The 17,846-nt window shown below is 38.2% G+C and overlaps 1 protein-coding gene, 1 long non-coding RNA gene and 1 other non-coding gene across 4 annotated transcripts; 2 read left to right on the top strand and 1 right to left on the bottom strand.

Annotated features, from left to right (window-relative positions):
- Positions 1-2,162: 2,162 nt before the first annotated feature.
- Positions 2,163-3,594, bottom strand: LOC103990930 (leucine-rich repeat extensin-like protein 6). Its single transcript, XM_009410231.3, has one exon. The coding sequence runs from the start codon at positions 3,529-3,531 to the stop codon at positions 2,392-2,394; it is 1,140 nt and encodes a 379-aa protein (XP_009408506.3). The 5' UTR covers positions 3,532-3,594; the 3' UTR covers positions 2,163-2,391.
- A 4,144-nt stretch (positions 3,595-7,738) lies between these two features.
- Positions 7,739-10,028, top strand: LOC108953406 (uncharacterized). 2 transcript variants are annotated; one of them, XR_010498065.1, is made up of 4 exons: positions 7,739-7,916; positions 9,410-9,498; positions 9,714-9,766; positions 9,860-10,028. It is a non-coding gene; the product is annotated as an uncharacterized LOC108953406 (long non-coding RNA). The 2 variants fall into 2 exon arrangements; XR_001979069.2 differs by having other exon boundaries at positions 9,410-9,503.
- Positions 10,029-10,094: 66 nt separating this feature from the next.
- Positions 10,095-10,168, top strand: TRNAN-GUU (transfer RNA asparagine (anticodon GUU)). Its single transcript has one exon. It is a non-coding gene; the product is annotated as a tRNA-Asn (tRNA).
- The last annotated feature ends 7,678 nt before the right edge of the window (positions 10,169-17,846 follow it).

The following is a 17,846-nucleotide window of genomic DNA, read 5'->3' as shown; positions in this document are numbered from 1 at the left end:
TTCAGAACTAATCCATACTCTAACTGCATTGAAGCAGCAGCACAAGAATAGTTTGATGGATGGTAATGTTTTAATTTTTTTAGAAAAAAAAGTATACGGAAAAAGCGTAAATATATATATCTCTCCGTGTATGAGAAGAAGATTTTGTTGGTTGTGCTTCCTAAGACAAAGCAAATATCCATCTTCAAAAAAAAGGTAACCAGCTCTAAGATGATGGTAACATATGTAACAAACCTGAGATCTTCATTCAATTTGTGACCTTCTATCATGAAGGTACAGAATAAGAGTTGACCACCGAGCAGCAATTCTCACTAAAAACAGATGGCATTAAATATCATAATTAAACTGTGAAGTTAGTGTCATATGCATAATGCACATGTCTGCATGACAAAAAGATTAAGTATCAGCTATAATGCTGGAAAAGACCATTTGTCACCCATGGTAGACAATGGTACAGTTTACCTGGGTGGATGATCTAAAACATGGGGACATCAGGAATTGGAAATAGTTCCTGAAACACCATAGCTTGCACAGTTTACCTAGCACTACAGCATGACTGACAGCTTAAATACACTTTATAAGCCTTGAAAAGAGCCTATATTGATCTTTTTTAGTTTTTTATATTAACTAAACACTTTTAACTTCATATTAACCTAACATCAAATTTCCTTTTTTATGTAGAGACTCAAACAAATGAAAGAAAACAATGGTGCTGGAAATTTCTGATGTAACATGAGTCCTGACTTTGTTTATGGAGAAGGCCAAACTACTCCCAAGACCTTCATAAGAAAAGGCAGAATGAAACCTCTCCTTTCAAGTTTCTCCATTTCGCACTTTACAGTGTCATCACTAACTTCCAAATGACAATTTTTGCCAACTCCTATTAGGTTCGCATAATGTGAAATCAAAGATTGAATTTGTGGAACCTGCTCCTACTATTAAAATGAAAATTTAGATGTTTCAGGAACCTAAACATCTTTACTCACCTAAAATCCACACACTTTTTGGCTAAGCTTGCAACAGCTAGATTCTCACATTCAAAAGAAATCGGAGGTTCGTCCATCACCCAATCCCTACCTACTTCAATACATAACTACAAGCAACAACAAGAGATCCGAAGAGCACCAAAACACACGAACAAAATAAGGATCAGTGACTTGTTGTTCGAGACACAAGGAACCTTTTAGGGCCAATCTATCCGCCAATCCGGTGGGCGGCCTCGATGATGTCGGAGGCGTCGAGGTAGCTGGCCTATGCAGACGGCGGCAAGATACGGACGCTCTCATCGGCGAATCTAAGGTTCGAACTGGGAATTTGCGACGAGTTATGGACGCCATCTTCTTCCTTCGCGTGCTCGTCTGGTCGGCGGCGATGTGTGGGCGAAGGGGAAGCGTAAAGGTGATCTCGGCCGTTGATTCATTACTGAGGGATTTGTTCCAGGGATATAAATACGTTTCCCATGCGTTACACTACGCGTTTCCGTACCTGTCTTGTCATTGGATAAAAAGAGTGGGATACTGAGAAGCGGACCCACAAAGTGGGTCGTGGTGGTTTCGAGGAAACGATGAGATAAAGCCACGTGTGAAACTGACCCAAATGGCTCCAATGATATAAGGCCACGCGAGTCTGACCAAGTGATGCGTTGACCTACGTGTGGGGCACACCCACAGTGGGTTCCATGAGCAAAGCCAACCATCGTCTTCCCCTATAAAAATCGACCATTCGTTGAGAGGAATATTTTATAATGTGTTGAATGTTTTGGATGACAGATATAAGAACACTGAAGATAATAATAATTTCTACCAAACATCTACTTTGAATCTTTAAGCTGTGGAGGCGGCTGACCATTTCAGTACGAAGACCCTTCAGTTGGCATTAGGCGTGGAGAAAGAGAATGGCTAACAACAGCTCCTTGTTCCGATCATGTCAACAATCAAATAACCATTGAATAGTCTCCCAGTCTGCGGTACAGACCAGGCTGTCACCCTTGAGACATTGACGGAGGAAAGGCCAAGCACTCTGTTAGGTGACCCCTGCTACATGATCATGCTGAGTATAATGTAACGATGTCTCAGGTCTGTCACATTGTTATCTGTTCTTTTAAGGTTTGATCAATGTGGTTTTTGGAGTAGGATCATGACAAATCTTCTACAGGGCATCGATTCAAGGAAAAAGCATTCATATAGCACTGCATGTCCCTGTCAATGGTAGCTACAATGTCATTTATTCTGCAATCACCGTGTGCAAAAGGAAGAAGAAGGATTCTAAGAAGCTTACGAGTCCTTATTCTCTGTTCAACGAACCTAAAAGTCCACAAATCATTGCAGTTTTTCCATCCAATTTGACATATGATAATCGTAAACACATGTAGCGGTCACCCACCGGTGGGTCTCAGTAGTGATGATGAACGGGCGGCGGCGGCGGCGGAGGAGGTGGTGGTGGAGGCGGTGGGGGGTGCGCGATGCACCCGTTGGAGTCGCAGTACCTCGGCTTGGACAGGAAGGCCATGCACTGCTCCTCGGGCCTCTGGTCCGGACGGAACGGGAAGCAGTTCTTGCGATCGTCGTGGGTCTTGATCTTCAGGCAACTCGGTGGCTCCTCGCAGAAGTAGTTGTAGGAGTAGGTGAAGTTCTTCAGCCTCGGCAGGTCGCAGATGCTGCATGGTATCTTCCCCGAGAGCTTGTTGTGCGCCACGTCCAGCTGCTCCAGCTTCTTCATCTCCCCGATGCTCTCCGGCAGCGGGCCGACCAGGTGGTTGTAGCTCAGGTCGAGCACCCTCAGCTTCCTCAGCATCCCGATCTCCGGCGGTATGCACGCTCGGAGGCCGGTGTTCAGGATGATCAGCTCGCGGAGGGTCTCGTGCATGTTGCCGATGCTCTTGGGGAAGCAGCCACTGATCTGGTTGTTGGCGAAGACGAGCACCGACACGGGGGAGTTGCCGATGTTGTCGGGAATCGAGAAGGTGAAGTCGTTGTTGTTGATGAACAAGGCGTCGAGCTTGAGGTTGTAGACGCAGGAGGGGACGTCGCCGCAGAACCGGTTGTAGCGGATGTCGAGGTACTTGAGGCTGGGCAACTCCAGGACGACGGAGGGGAACGACCCCTCCAACTGGTTGTTGCTCACGTCGAGCTCGTACAGGAGCTTCAAGCACTTGAAGGAGGACGGCAGGGCGCCGCGGAACTTGTTGGAGTTGAGGTGGAAGAGCGCGAGGTCGGAGAGGAGGCCGAGCTCCTCCGGTAGCGTCCCCTCGAGGGTGCCGTGGTTGAGGTCGATGCCGGCGACGGTGAACTCGTGGGGGTTGTCGAGGGCCGGCGCGCAGTACACGCCGGTGTAGTTGCAGACGTGCGGACCGCACCAATCGTGGGTCAAGTTCTTTGGGTCAGCCGTGATGGCGTGCTTCCATGCCTGCAGAGCCACGTAGGCCTTCTCCAGCCTCGGGTTGGGTGGGGGATAGTTCTCGGCCAGCGAGAGGAGGGGGAGAGAGAGGAAGAGGATGCGTAACAAGCACCCATGAAACCCTGTGCTGCTCATGGTTCCCCGATGAAGGAGATATGATGCCTGTCTTAGAGATTGGCTACGCTTATATACATGAGTCTTCCACTCTCTCATTGTCTGTGTTTCGGTGGAATGGTCGGGTATTGTATTCAGGAAATGAAGGTTGACCGACTTCTCCCTCCCATGGATAACAATATCTGGAAGAGAATGGGTGGGAGAAGGAACAGGAATCGGTCTCATGTCTTCCTTTGATGTGATGTGATACAACGACAGTCGTTGCATCATTCATTGCCTTTGATGCATTCTATGGATCCAGGAAATTTCTTCTTGCCTTGTACCATGAAAGCAGAAACCAAACCCGAATATTTCATGTCAGTTTGTGCGATCTTGCCTGAGACAAATGGCCATGAATGAAAAGGAAGTAGCGTTTGTTCTTATGTTCGAAATGGATTATCGACATCTGAGTGCATTTTGGTAGCCATAGTCGTGAGCCTCCGATTTGTTTATGCGATATGATATGATCTCCAACAACAAAGATTACAAACATAGGACACGATAGTATATATATATCTACCTACCAATGATTGAGTAGACGTTTCATACACGCATTAGACAGCAATCGAAGCCATCCCATGCCAGTTTAATCCATCGTCAGCAAGCCATCTACTAACTCTTCTTCTTCTTCTTCCTTTTGTTCTTAGCTTATGATCTTGACTCAAACCTACCATGCATCAAATATGCTACGATAGCATGAACATAAAATAGCAGACTCGGTAAGCTTGGGCATGTCGACAGATCATCAAATGTATGCCTTGGGGGATAAAGTGGATGCTAGCTATCATCAAATATATGCTTAGGATGCTAGCTTTGAAGAGATCAATTCAATCAAAATCACCGAGTCATCACCTCACTTCCAGAATGATTCTTTTCGAGGTCAGACCAATTCAAGTTTCTCGTTATCGCCTTTCTAGCCGATGATGAAGACGCTCACCATAGTTAACGAACGTCCCACAAAGTTAGTATTCGATTAACGATTGTGGTTAATCGATCATTGTCACGAATATATCAGCATCATCAGCCGTCACGAATCATGGAGTGGGAGGAGGAGGAGTTCTTCCTGGAAGAATAGTTTATGTGGAATCAATCGGGTCTGGTGTAGTTGTCAGTCTTCCTGTTTATAGTGGGTGGTCGTGTTCATGCATTTACAGGGTTGGTAGCCGATCCTTGTTGCATGCTGTGGTCAGTGAGATCCGTGCATCTGTTGTTGATGCCCAATATGAGTCATGATGATGCCATCATAGTAACTTTCTTGGTTGGACTGACTCTATGTGGTTTGTCACTCACCACAATGTTTACTTTGCTTTTACTCCCTACTTTATAATGTTTTTTTATCCATTTAAGTTGAATATTCTTAAATATAAGAAATATTTTTTTATATTAATCGGATTTAAAAGTATTTTACTTTGTGTTATTTTTAGATGATAGTGGATTAGAACTTTTCTTAGGTGTATGCCTTTTATCATTTGTAGATGATAGTAGAATAAATTTTCATGAACTGATTATATATATATATATATATTTCATCCCAAATACTAACTTAGGTATCGAAGAGACTATATCAAAATCTCATCCGACCTTCATCTTCTTGTAAATCAGTATCATATCGAGCATCCGAACACTCGTCGATCGTTCTGTAAGAGCTCTTTACACGTACGTACGGGTCCGAACCAAATATGACTAATTCAAAAGATGATCGACATCTACCCTAACAATTATCATCGTCATCGACGATAAGGCTGGTTTAATTAGGATGGTAAGTAAAGATGCTATGCATCATCAAGCCTTTAATCTACGAGCAATCCAACTCAATCATCTTTAATTCTTTCAACTATTTTCGACAGTAAATCTTTTAAAATTGCTATAAGAGTCTGCCATAACTTTTGGATGTGTCAACGTTGATATCATTTCATGGCAAACATGGATTATGGTACTTCCACGTTTCATGCGTGCCATCATTCGGACGAACGGCACAAATGTTACTTTCACGTCACCGACGACACATCAACAAAATCACCAGCTTTATTCATCTAATTTTGATCGATGTGATTTCATGATCAATAGTTGGAAGCGGTTGGTGTGCAATTGCATCATAAATACGAGGACAAGAAGTTCTATAAAGCCTTCATTTCATGCGAGCCAAAGAGGAGGGCCCAAAGCCACAATTTTGGATTCCTTGGTTGACTTTCCATCAAACACCTTTGCTCATCCAATTATTTTGTGATAGCAACTGTTCAACAATATACAAAAAGATACCCTTTTCTTTTTTATCCTTTTCATTTGATTTGGACTGACATTACGTGGTAGGAGAACGATTATAAACTTTGATATTTACGATCTATTATATTTATAAGACATGTGAGTTAAAAAAACTCAACTCATTTGAAAAAAAAATCTATTTGACCCTATATTATCAACTAATCATCGTTCATCTGACATATGCATTCCATATGACGTTAGGTTAAAAATTAAGATGAAAGTTTACCCGGTTAATATACCCATATGTACAAGAGTTTAAGATAATAAATTGTATACTATATTATCTAGTTTGCCCATATGAAAAAAAGATCAATATGAGGTTGTCACAAGCGATTGAGAGCTACCTTCTTGTATAATATTTTATTAGATATTCTCCCCCTTTATGATTAATATAAGAGCTCATTTTAACGCAATGGATTTTTTTTTTTCACTAGTCAACATCCACACGAACTTATCTCAAATTACTAAATCAAAAAACCTATAACGATCTCGATAATACATCGAGAGCACCTTAGATAATTTTACATATGGATTCAAATCACATTAGGTTTATTAAGATGTTAATGACATATGTGTATAATAATTATGAATCATTATTAGCATTGTTTGACATTGTTTATAATTTATTTTATCAAACAATAATAAAATAATAACTTTTCATTATAAAAAAGTTTCCCTATTTTTGCATGACCAAATTTTCATTATATAGCTCATCAAGCTTAAGATCAAAGTTCACCAAAGTTTGCAACAAAACATGTTCTCACAACCTATTAGAATGTATGATGAGGGAAGGGATAAAGTGACACATCTTCCTATATTATGATTGCAAAACAACTAAATTTCTTTGGCTATTATCTATAAAGACTTTACAATTGATTTGTAAATAATGGAATTGTTTATTTGATGTATTTAATGGATGGTTAACTAATCTATACACTTAATATGTAAAGTTGATAAGTGAAAACTAAGTAATCTCCATTAGTCATTCATTCAAAGTGATTTTTTTTTTAGGATTCAAAATCTCATTCGATATATTCGATAAATAGACACCTTAAAAACTGATCTAATTGTGATATATCTATCGGACTAATTTATTAAAGATTAGAGATTCGAAATCTAATCCAAAAATATGGTTCTCTCACTTGTGCAAGTATATTGGTAATATAATTAGAATCTCTCTCCTTGTGTGCTTAGTGAGTGAGTAGATTTGATTTAGACATCTTTGAATTATTTTTAATATTAGAATTTAAGAAAAAGATTTCAGAGATGCTTTATGAAATATTTTTCAAATTAAAACTTTGACTTCAACTATATTACAACATAGAATCATTTTCAAGAACTGTTTTTTATAATTTTTGTGGCATTCATAATTCTAATAAAAGCTTGGTGCATTGGATAGGAATAACTCATAGTTGATGAATTAAAGCATCACTAGAAGCTAAACAAATATTTTATTTTCAATTTATAATTTTATAGTGATTAAATGGCATTAATCCACATAAATTAATCTAAAATTTATAAAGACATTCATGATATCAATAAATTAAAAAAATATATATATATATATAAGTGAAACATATTTCATAATGTATTAATGAAATTGTTCCTTAAATAACAAATTATTTTTTTGAGGAGAAAAAAAAATTATATCATTGTTTAGATAATCCTAAATGGATTTGGAACATTATTTAGGATTGCTGCTTGGGTTTGGGTTTCTACAAACGATACCTCAAATTCTTCAGACCCACTCTCAGCGACTTACCGATGTCTATGAGCCGGACTATTAAGTTTGTGGGCCCCAACTTATTCGCAAATGGTGCAGAAGTAGGTACAAAACATAAGTACAGAAACATTATCCTTAATGTAAAGCACCTCATTTTTATGGTCGTCATCAATATTTCGCGAAGGAAATCAAACGATTGAAACCCTAACCCTAAGATCGTCGAGTGAGACTGGTGGCCGAAGCCGATGGAATCGCCGGAGGAGGAGGAGCGACTTTAAGTATAACGGGAGCACGGTCTTAAAAGCCGGTGAATACTTTATGGTACTGCCGCCCTCGACACGCAGGTCGTCAACCTGGAACCCGGCAATCCCACTCTCTACAGGTTCGAAATCGATCTTCCCTTGTTTGGGCCCTCACTTGTTGTTTTGCTTCCTGATGTACCACGAGGAAAGAAAGAATCTTGGAACTGCTAGGCTTTCTTTAGATTCGGGATTTGTTACATTCATTGAAGACGGCTCGTTTTTGGTCAATCTTTTGCTCTTTATGTCATGTCGATGCCTTGTTATGTTCGATGCCAGACTTAAATTTGGATCTTGGATGCAACATTTTCAGAAAGATCGTTTATTTTATTTTCTATTTGCCAATAGTTTATTCGGACATCCATTCCAGGAAAGGATATGTTTTGGAAGCATTGGAGCGTTATGGTTATGAGATGGGGCATCAAAATTATGATTCGAAAGCGCTTTTCCTTGAAGCTTGCATCTCACATCAAAATTATCTTTTAATTGTTACAAAATGTTAGACCAATGGCCTCTGGAAGACGTAGTTTGTTCATGAATTAGATAAACTACTAATTCTGCCTTTGCCATATGCGTGTAGTTTTTCTAGACCTCTCTCTCCATTTTGCTTTTTGCATCTACGGTAGGGTTTAAATACTAGTCTGATACTGGTTTTTGTAACCAATTGGACCAGTTGGTACTAGTATGTAATTGTATACAATAAAGTATTTAAAAATGAATGAGACATATATCGATATCCAGCTATATGCCTCGCTGCCAAGATTCGGATGGACTGGTGAACACCGGTCGCCACATACTGGTCATTGCTTGTACAAAAGGATCCTTAATAGTGCGTGATTTAGAAGACATATTTTTCAGGTCCTCAATTACATATTTTTTGAAAAAGTTTTAAGATGCCATCTTATCGTAGATATGTGAGAGATGCCTTCATTAGTCATTCTTGCACTGCCTTGGATTGTTTGATCGAAACTTCTCCAGAATAATCTTTTTTCTTTCATGTGAAATCCTTTGAAATAAAAAGCAAGTAACAAACTGGTGACACTGTAGGAGCTTTTGAAGATCTGGTTCTAGATTTATGCCATTTCTAGAAGTGACAATTTTGTATCAGATTAAGTTATCCAGTGATAATTCAGACAGCATGGAAGAAGTGACAATTCGATAAGGAAGCTTTGAAGTCTGAGGTGACTGTCTTTTGAGAGTAGTCAGTTCCTATACTTGTCTCTCATTTTTATAGGACAGTTTAGTGGTCACAGAAGATCTCAGTGCCACTATCAGCTTATGGAGCATGAGACTGGTAGGTATTAGTGCCTTCTTCTATTGCTTCACAGATGAATTTTGTGGCAGTAATGGTCTATTCCAATTGTCTGCAGACAACAGTTCATGAGTTCTTGTCATAGATGACTGCTGGTCAAAAAGTCTGGACCTTCAGAAACAAGTAACCATTGTGTTCTGTTGGAAACAGATCATCTATTTCAACTATTTGGATTCTTTGTTTATTCTTCTTTCCTTTCTTTAGTTCTTTCTTACTACTGCAAGTCACCATTCTAAGGACTCACAATGTTTAATATTGTGGTAGGTCAAAAACTTTGGGAGTTTCCATTCGGAACATAGTTCAAGGACTCTACATTCTGGGTGTTCCCAGTGCGGATAATTAATATCTTCCAAGTAAGGTACTTGCTGTGTGCAGTTTGGAAATTGTCTCATTATGCATTGATATATCAAGTTGTGTCTACAAGTGATCTGCATCCTCATAAGAAATTAAACACTGAAGAATGTAGAGCTAGTGATGAAGATTCTCAGTGCATCAATGTATGATAAATAAATTGTTGCAGCATTTTCTATTTTTTGCTGATTATGATTGTTCTTGTCCAACAAGCCAGGTTATTTGATCTCCTCCTTTGAGTTGAGTTGACTCCTCTTTCAATGTTCACTGGTAAGGAAATTGTTGCACTTCTCTTGAAGCTCTGCATAACCTTTATTTTGGATCCTCTTCACTTAAATAAGGTTATTGGATTCTTACATGCAGGAACCAGCACTGCAACCATGCCTCACTATTTTGATAAGCAGATGCAAGAAGCTTATTTGAAATAGCTTTGTTCATCTTCTCTAGCTCAGTTCAAACTTCTATGCATTGGCAAGCACTTGATGAAAAATATAAAACTCTGTTCAGGTTCTAACACATGATGTTAGGCAGACTGGGAGGAGTTTTCGAAACTTTTATTTAAGTTATTTATATAATTTATTTCATATACATTTCATAAGCTGGAATAGCTCAGTTGGTTAGAGCGTGTGGCTGTTAACCACAAGGTCGGAGGTTCAAGCCCTCCTTCTAGCGATTAAAATTTTTACCATATTAATAAATATAAAATTTATATTAAAAAAATAATTTTGATATGAAAATGTATCCATAAACTTCAGATGTTGTTTTTGTAAAATATAATTGAGAATTATTTTCCTTCTAACAAATTATCTAATAAAAGTTATAGAAGCAGATTAAAAAAATATAAATTTTGATACGAAAACATTTAGGTATCAATTTATTATTATTTTTGTAAAACATGATTGTGAATTATTTTGCCTCTAAAAATATTTTCATGATTTAATAAATATCAAAGTTACAGAAGTAGGTAAAAAGAAGTATAAAATATTCATTATATATGAAAATATGTTCATAAATATCAGATGTTGTCTTGACAAAACCTAATTGTGAATTAATTTTTAGAAATGACTTTGATATGACTTCATTAGATATATATATAAAGTATTGCATGTTAATTTTATATGAAAACATATTCATAAATATCATATCTTGTTTTGGTAAAGCATAACTTTGATATGATCCATCAAGAATTAGGGCTCAATGGATGGGTTTGGGAACCCCATGTGATCAGCTCCATCAAAAACTTGAAAGGCATCCATCCTAAAGTTGTGTGATTCTGATGTTTGTACTCTCAAATCTGAATACAAACAAGCAATTTATCATCTGAAGTTTTTGGGCATACATACAATTGTGCAATATCCATCACACACACAAGATTTAGAGATCACTTCACAGGACAAGGATGATCTATGGATGGACACTGACACTTGCCTCTTGCAGCCACCAAAGGTTGGCTCACTTGCACTCTTGGTTTCTCTTTTTGCATGCCATGTGTGACACACACACAATGACTGTGCCATTTGCATGTCTTTGCTCTGTGCTTCCCACATCAGCTTCAAAGTTCTTTCCATGCCAAATTAGTGCAGTTTGTATCCATGAACCCTTGTTGAGTGTCAAAGATTTAATGACACTTAATTCCTCCAGAAGAACTTCACAGACCTTAACCTTTACTAGCAAATCAAGGCTTTTACATCTTTTTGATATCACCATTATGTCTTTGAAATCAAGAAATGATTTGTGAATCCAATACTTGTAAAATCTAAGCTCTCTTCAGTTGTAAAATGGATCATACTTGAATTGATTATATCATCCTCTGACTCATAATTGAAAATGTATATATTTCAGCATCAGTATTCAGTACATCTGACTTCTCATGCTTCAGTAAAATCTCAGTTCTCACTAGCTTTCCATGCTATTTTCCTCTGCATCTTATCGATTGCCTCAAGTGCATCATCAACCTATGAAATCAATCACCTTACACAAATCCTCGAGTGACCAGACTGAAAATTTAAATGACAACATATCGATCGGTATGCTTTCTTCTTTAATCAGCATCTGTAAAACTTTTTCGTATAAAGCTGAAAGAAAATGGATATTGGATTTCTTGTGCCTGTAGTCGGAGGTCAGTATTGTTTTGAATGGGGGAGTGTAGAACTGGACCACAGCAATTCAATGATCATGAAGCAAGAAAAAGGGAAGGCCACTGCACTGATCATGAAGCAAGAACTGGACCACAGCAAGTCAGGTTTTGCCGATTCTAGGGTTCCTAATGGCATGCATCCTTTTGAAATGAGCTCACAGTTGATACATCACCTCCATTTTGGCTTGTTTGGCCCTTCCTCTATAGAAACATTATGTTTCCTCGATCAAAAGCAAAGCAAATAGAGGAGACAAATTGATGGAGCTTGTTCTTAATTAATCGATCGATCAAACTAGATGTAATGACGCATGTATTGCACGATAAACTAAGATATACGCATGCACGCTGCACTAGAAAATTAACCATGTGCCCATCCTTGTACAAGAAGCCAAAAAATTTTGAAGAGGGAGGAGCACACTCCATCTGATCCCCTCTTGGAAGCCATAAACTATGTTGATCTCAACCTAGGTTAATTTGCATCCATCTTGGAGTAATATAATTACATGTAGAAGCTACTACGTGCAGTCCAATATCTATTATTTGGGCTTTGGCTTAAATATATATATTTTGTGTACCACCACCATCAACACTTGATTTCTTTCCTTGTGAGAGATTTCTATTGCACCATCACTCCCAACACCTCATCCTCTATAAATCCAGATGGTGGGGGTGAGTGCTATGGGTGTGGCATACTCCTATCAGCTTCCTTCACTAGCTAGGGCATGATGTTTTACCTTTGTACTTTTGGTTTAGTCTGTTCCTCATGTGCTTTATGATGTGTTTATTCTTGGCTGTCTCCTATCCTCTTCATCTAGTCTAGGTTTCTTCTGGTTTGGTAGTTGCACCCACGCATCTTTTTCTTTCCTTTCTGATCTTTTTCTTGTCATCTCTCTTGAGATATTGTTTTCAGTAGAGTGATTGTTCTTGTGGTTGTATCCGATTAGATGTTTGTGAGATTTTAGTGTGTTTGTGGCAGGAGTGTAAAGGTCATAAAGCTTTAAATTTGTTTATTCTTTCTTGGTTTGTGTCTTTCAAGAATTCACATGGTTCTGCAACATCAATCTATCTTCACCTAAGATATGATTCATGCTAGCTTTCAATGATTCAGTCCTTGGCCCACCCTCCTTTTCCTTTCTGAATGGCTGGCATAAGTATCATAACATATGCCCTTGATCACATTGCCTTTTCCTCTCTCTCTCTCTCTCTCTCTCTCTCTCTCTCTCTCTCTCATGCAACTATACTCCATACTTGTTTTGTGCCTGAGAAGTGCCCAAGGGAATGATGAAGCTGCCAGGCAAATCCTCATCAAGTAGAAAAGTTTATCAGGCAAATCTCACACTCCATAACTCACTATCACTATGACCTAACCCATGTATGTCTGGTCATAGTAATCATTTGAACACTTGCCCAACTAAACATTGGATATGATATATATATATATGTATAAACTGGTAGAAAATTGGATCATTTTAAGAACAACAAATTCATAGCTATAGCAGTTCTCTCAGCTTCTTGAGAAGAGATAATTTTACTTACCAATTCTCTTAGAACTCTTCTCGCGAACTAAATTCGTTTAAAGCAATTAGTCTCCCTCAACTTCTTGATCACAGTAATAACTTGTGTGAGAAGTGCAGATTGCAGTGTTTCTCTCGGTAATAAGGTTTCACATCAAAAGGTGAAGGCAGACTTGAAAAGCGACATTGATAATGTAACAAATATACAATTAATGCTGCACCTCAGTGCAATTCTTACCATAATTAATCTATTTGGGATATGACAGACATATACAAGGAAAATATGACTAACATTGTTTCAACCATACAGCTATGATCAGATTATTTGAGTATATAATTTGTTGAAAACTATGTGAAGAATGTGTAGACTGTCATCTTAAACAAGTGAAAAGAATAGCCACTTGCTGTTTCTTTGTGACTTGCACTCAGTATATAGTAAGCATATACTACCAAACTAATGATTTTTAGTTCATACAAACAAGTTCATGCTCTAACTTCAGCTGTATTGGTAGCATATACTACCAAACTAATGATTTTTAGTTCAGCTGCATGGATCAAAAGTCTTAACTTTTTCCAAGTTCGAGGCATAATCTTACATTTTTGTGGCCCATTTTTACACCAAGCAGATGCTGAAAGTTCCTCATCTAGTAATTTTCTTATTGCCAAGTGTTCTTTTTCTTTTTTTTTTATCTTGCAAGGATAGTAAAACGACCGCAGTTAATATGAGGAAGAGATTAATCATAGCCCATGGCAAAGTAAATGTACATTTTCATCAAAAAATCATGCTAATTTTGGTTGACTTTTTCTGAAATGAAATAGAAAGCAAAAGACACCTGAAAGAAACCTGAGTATACAACTGACTGTATGAGCTTAGAACAAGTGCAAATCTTTTGCTGACATGTTTTCTTGTCTCTAACAACTCTCTCAGTCCCTTTAATCTTTTTGTAGATTATAATTTCCTTGTTCCCAAAAGCAGATTCTCATCTGACACATCACTTTCTTAATTGCTCGAATTAGGCTGTTGATGGTGTGTACTGATTTCAGTATGCTGCCGTATAGGAAATCTGCACCAGACAGCTGCTTTAAGCAATTGATAGAACAGCAGCAGCATCATATGAGAATGATGCTGCATAGTATAATGCGTATTGGGAATTGGGAAAGAACATGATAGATTGAGATTCAAAAATTATGTGTAATAAATCAAATTGGTGCATACATACATACCAACCAGACTCAATTCCTTTAATGAATATTTTCTAAAGCAAATTTATCTTTATTCACTCAAAAAAAATTTTGTTTTTTTTGTGAATGATCAACTCAAGTAAATCGAGTCGATCCAACGAGAATTGGTGAAGTATTTAGCAATTGAATTGGTGAAGACTAATTTCTTTTGCATTGAAATTGTTATCAGTATGTAGTCTACCTCTTAACTATTGACTACTATATGTGCATAAAATCATAATGAGTTGACCGACCCATCGATTACAAAAGTTGTAATAGACAACAACATGCAATGTTCATTGTAACCTATGAATTGTTTAGGAAAGCAAAGATTCCAAAGATGAATGAGTTTATTCTCTCCCATTCCCACCCAAGAGAGATCACATGTACTCGTTGATATGCTCTCCTCATCCTTTAACCTAGTGAAGTGTGAAGCTCTGTGAGAACCACATGCAGGCCCAGGCAAGATGGTCCCATGCATCTCTCTCTCTCTCTCTCTCTCTCTCTCTCTCTGTCTCCAAGTTAATAAGCTCCAGCATGCATGACATTATTCATTGTTGTCTTTTGATTCTGGACCACGCTTTTGCACTATTCTTAGTCTTCCTTTAGACTTTAAAGCTAAACCAGACTACCAATGACAAGCATATACGATAATAAGCCTTTCCCCTTCCTTTGTCCTATATATTTTCCCTCATCACCTTCTTCCTCCTCCACAGCCGCCTTAGAGAAGAGCCATCCATCTTTCTATCTTGTGTGAGAGGGCCATGAGTTTTGATGGTGAGGGTGGTGCACCACGAGAAGCTCAAGCTGCCAGCATGATCTGATAACTCCATCCTCTTTTATCTTCCAGATCATGGATGAGGACATGCAGATCATGTTGCAGCTTCAGCTACTAGTGGGGGCACCAAAACTACGTTTCGATCCCCAATTTCTTTCTCCCTCTAAACCTATTAATCGAGCTTTCATGAGAAACCTAACTTTAACCTCTCTCTGTGTGTGTGTGTGTGTGTGTGTGTGTGTGTGTGTGTGTGTGTGTGTGATCTGTGAGAGAGAGACACAGAGAGAAGAGGTCGCTAAATTGGAATCCATCACTCTTGGTTTTTATTATTCTTTATGCTGATCTTGTTGATACTTTGTGACGCAAAGAAGACCCGCAAGTTTGAGAGGTCGGCCTTGAGAGCTGAACCTACAAATTATCCTCTGTGAGTGCTTATTATATTTCATGCTCTGATGAATTGATTTGACCACCATATTTTGCACTATATATTCTCTTAGACAAAGATTTGTTATTCCTCCAATAGTTTCTTTGAATTGCAGCAGGTAGAGTAAAACCCTAAGTTTCATTTATCAACAACATATGTCAGAAATCTCATTTACCATAGCATGTATTTTTCCATCTCTTCTCACCTTTTAATTTGTTCTCCTCAGCACCAACATTTGCATGCAAATTTTGTGCTTGTGACTTCATGAATATACTATAATCTGAATGATATGATCCATTTGTTGCACTTTGTGCTCATATTATCTGTTGCGGATGCTGCAGTCCCACAGGTTCTCAATTTGATTGCCTGACCTAATTTATGATGAACAACATGGACTTACTATAGTTGCAGTTAATCTAGTAGAACTGGGATTTGTTACTGCAAACTACATGCTTCAACCTAGCACTTACCAGTTACCATTTTTTTTCCCTCTTCTTTCTGAAGCCTTACATGATCACTGGTTTGATAGATCAGAAAGAGGACAGATATTGTACAGCTCTCTCTCTCTCTCTCTCTCTCTCTCTTCTGCATTCATTTTCCTGAGGTACATACAAATATGTGGTTTTGTTCTCTAGTACTCATTCAATGAGCTTGTCTCATCTCAAAGGTGCTCATTGATGTTAATTTGTTGCTTCTCTGACAACCTTGGATCTCTATTCTCTTGCTTGCTACAAGTGTGCCGAGGAGTCCATCAATCTCTGCATGATTTATTTGTCTGATGTCCACGCATCAGTCACTGCATGCTAATTTACCAGTGGGAGATAAATGCTGATTAGGTATATTTATATCCTGCTCTCATGTAGTGTTTGTTCGCTTCCTGCAGCTGAGTTTTGCTTCCATGCAATCCAAAAAGCCTGTCAAACCTCCCTTGAGCTCATCACCAAAATGGTATGGCTATATTCATGTGCCTGCACAAGTTTCTTCTCATGGCTCTCATTACTTTTAGTTCCCTGTGAGATGGTAGTGACTCGAGCATCAAAACATAAGAGGAATGCCGAAAGCCAAACACGAATGCCAAAGGTAAGAGGATCAGATAAAATGTGACATGCATGCATGTCAAACTTTAGAGCCAAAATATCCTGATATCATTTTTCAGCCTGATGGATGCATATTGCACCGGCATTTTTATTTGTAAGGGTTAAAAGAAATCAGTAACTAATGACGTCGTATCTCATATAAACTTCATGCGAGATGGTTTGGATCATAATCTAGCTTTGCTATCGGTCTTGGCTTGTTTAAGAGTTACTTAGTTATCGACGGAGTAAAATTCGATTCGAGAAATCATGTGAAGTGATTACCATCTTTAACCATTAGAAAGGATCCTTGGCTTGGTGTTTGTAGGTTTATCGATCCAAGTAGGAGGCCAACATTAGATTCAAACAAGACACCGAAGAAGGCCATTCATTCATATGATACCTAAATTCGAACAAAGTTTCACTCCACTTGTTTAAGAGGGCTTTCCTTCAGCTCACAACAGCTATGAACTTAAGATTTGGTATTTGTTCTTACCGAATAAACATTATTTAGTTGGCTGGCTCGATCATAGTCGAACTCAATTCGAAGAAACATGTACGATAAGATCGGAACTTGATGTGTTTGCAGCACAACAATGTGATTTATTGTATTGTCAACAAATATAGTGCAGTATGATTGATTGTAGGTGGATATCTCAAATGCTCAAGGTAGGTAGGTGATCGATCATGCTTCATAGGTTTCGATCCCTCCATGTTCCAAGCATGATTCCTGCTATTGAAATTTGCAGTGAGTATCAAAAGAATTATTTTCTCTCCTTATAATCACGAAGTAGATAAGGCGCGAAGCATGTCGATCTTCATCAACACTAAACGAAAAGAATAAAATGGTATCTACTTTAATGTAAATAATATTGAAACGATTGGTTCGTCCGATAACTAAGAATTTGAACACATAAAATGATGAAATTATCCTAAAAGAACATTCTGAACTCAAATGATGAAATGTAGATAGATCCGCGTCGGCAGTGAGTTAAGGAGATGAACCAAATAAGTAGGATAAAAAGACTAAATGAAAGAAAGTAGCTCAATTGACATCATGAACACATTGTGATGGAAATTCTACTTACAGAACTCCACCATCTACCTTAAGACATCACAGGGTGTTGTGAAAGGAAAAGGATGAAGTTGAATATGATATCTAGGAAATAGTTCCTAAAGAATTTGATAGCATTTTTACTGACC

Source organism: Musa acuminata, chromosome BXJ3-7, assembly GCF_036884655.1.
Source record: "Musa acuminata AAA Group cultivar baxijiao chromosome BXJ3-7, Cavendish_Baxijiao_AAA, whole genome shotgun sequence".
NCBI lineage: Eukaryota > Viridiplantae > Streptophyta > Magnoliopsida > Zingiberales > Musaceae > Musa > Musa acuminata.
The sequence above is the reverse complement of the archived record's forward strand: the minus strand, read 5'-3'. Positions and strand labels throughout refer to the sequence as shown.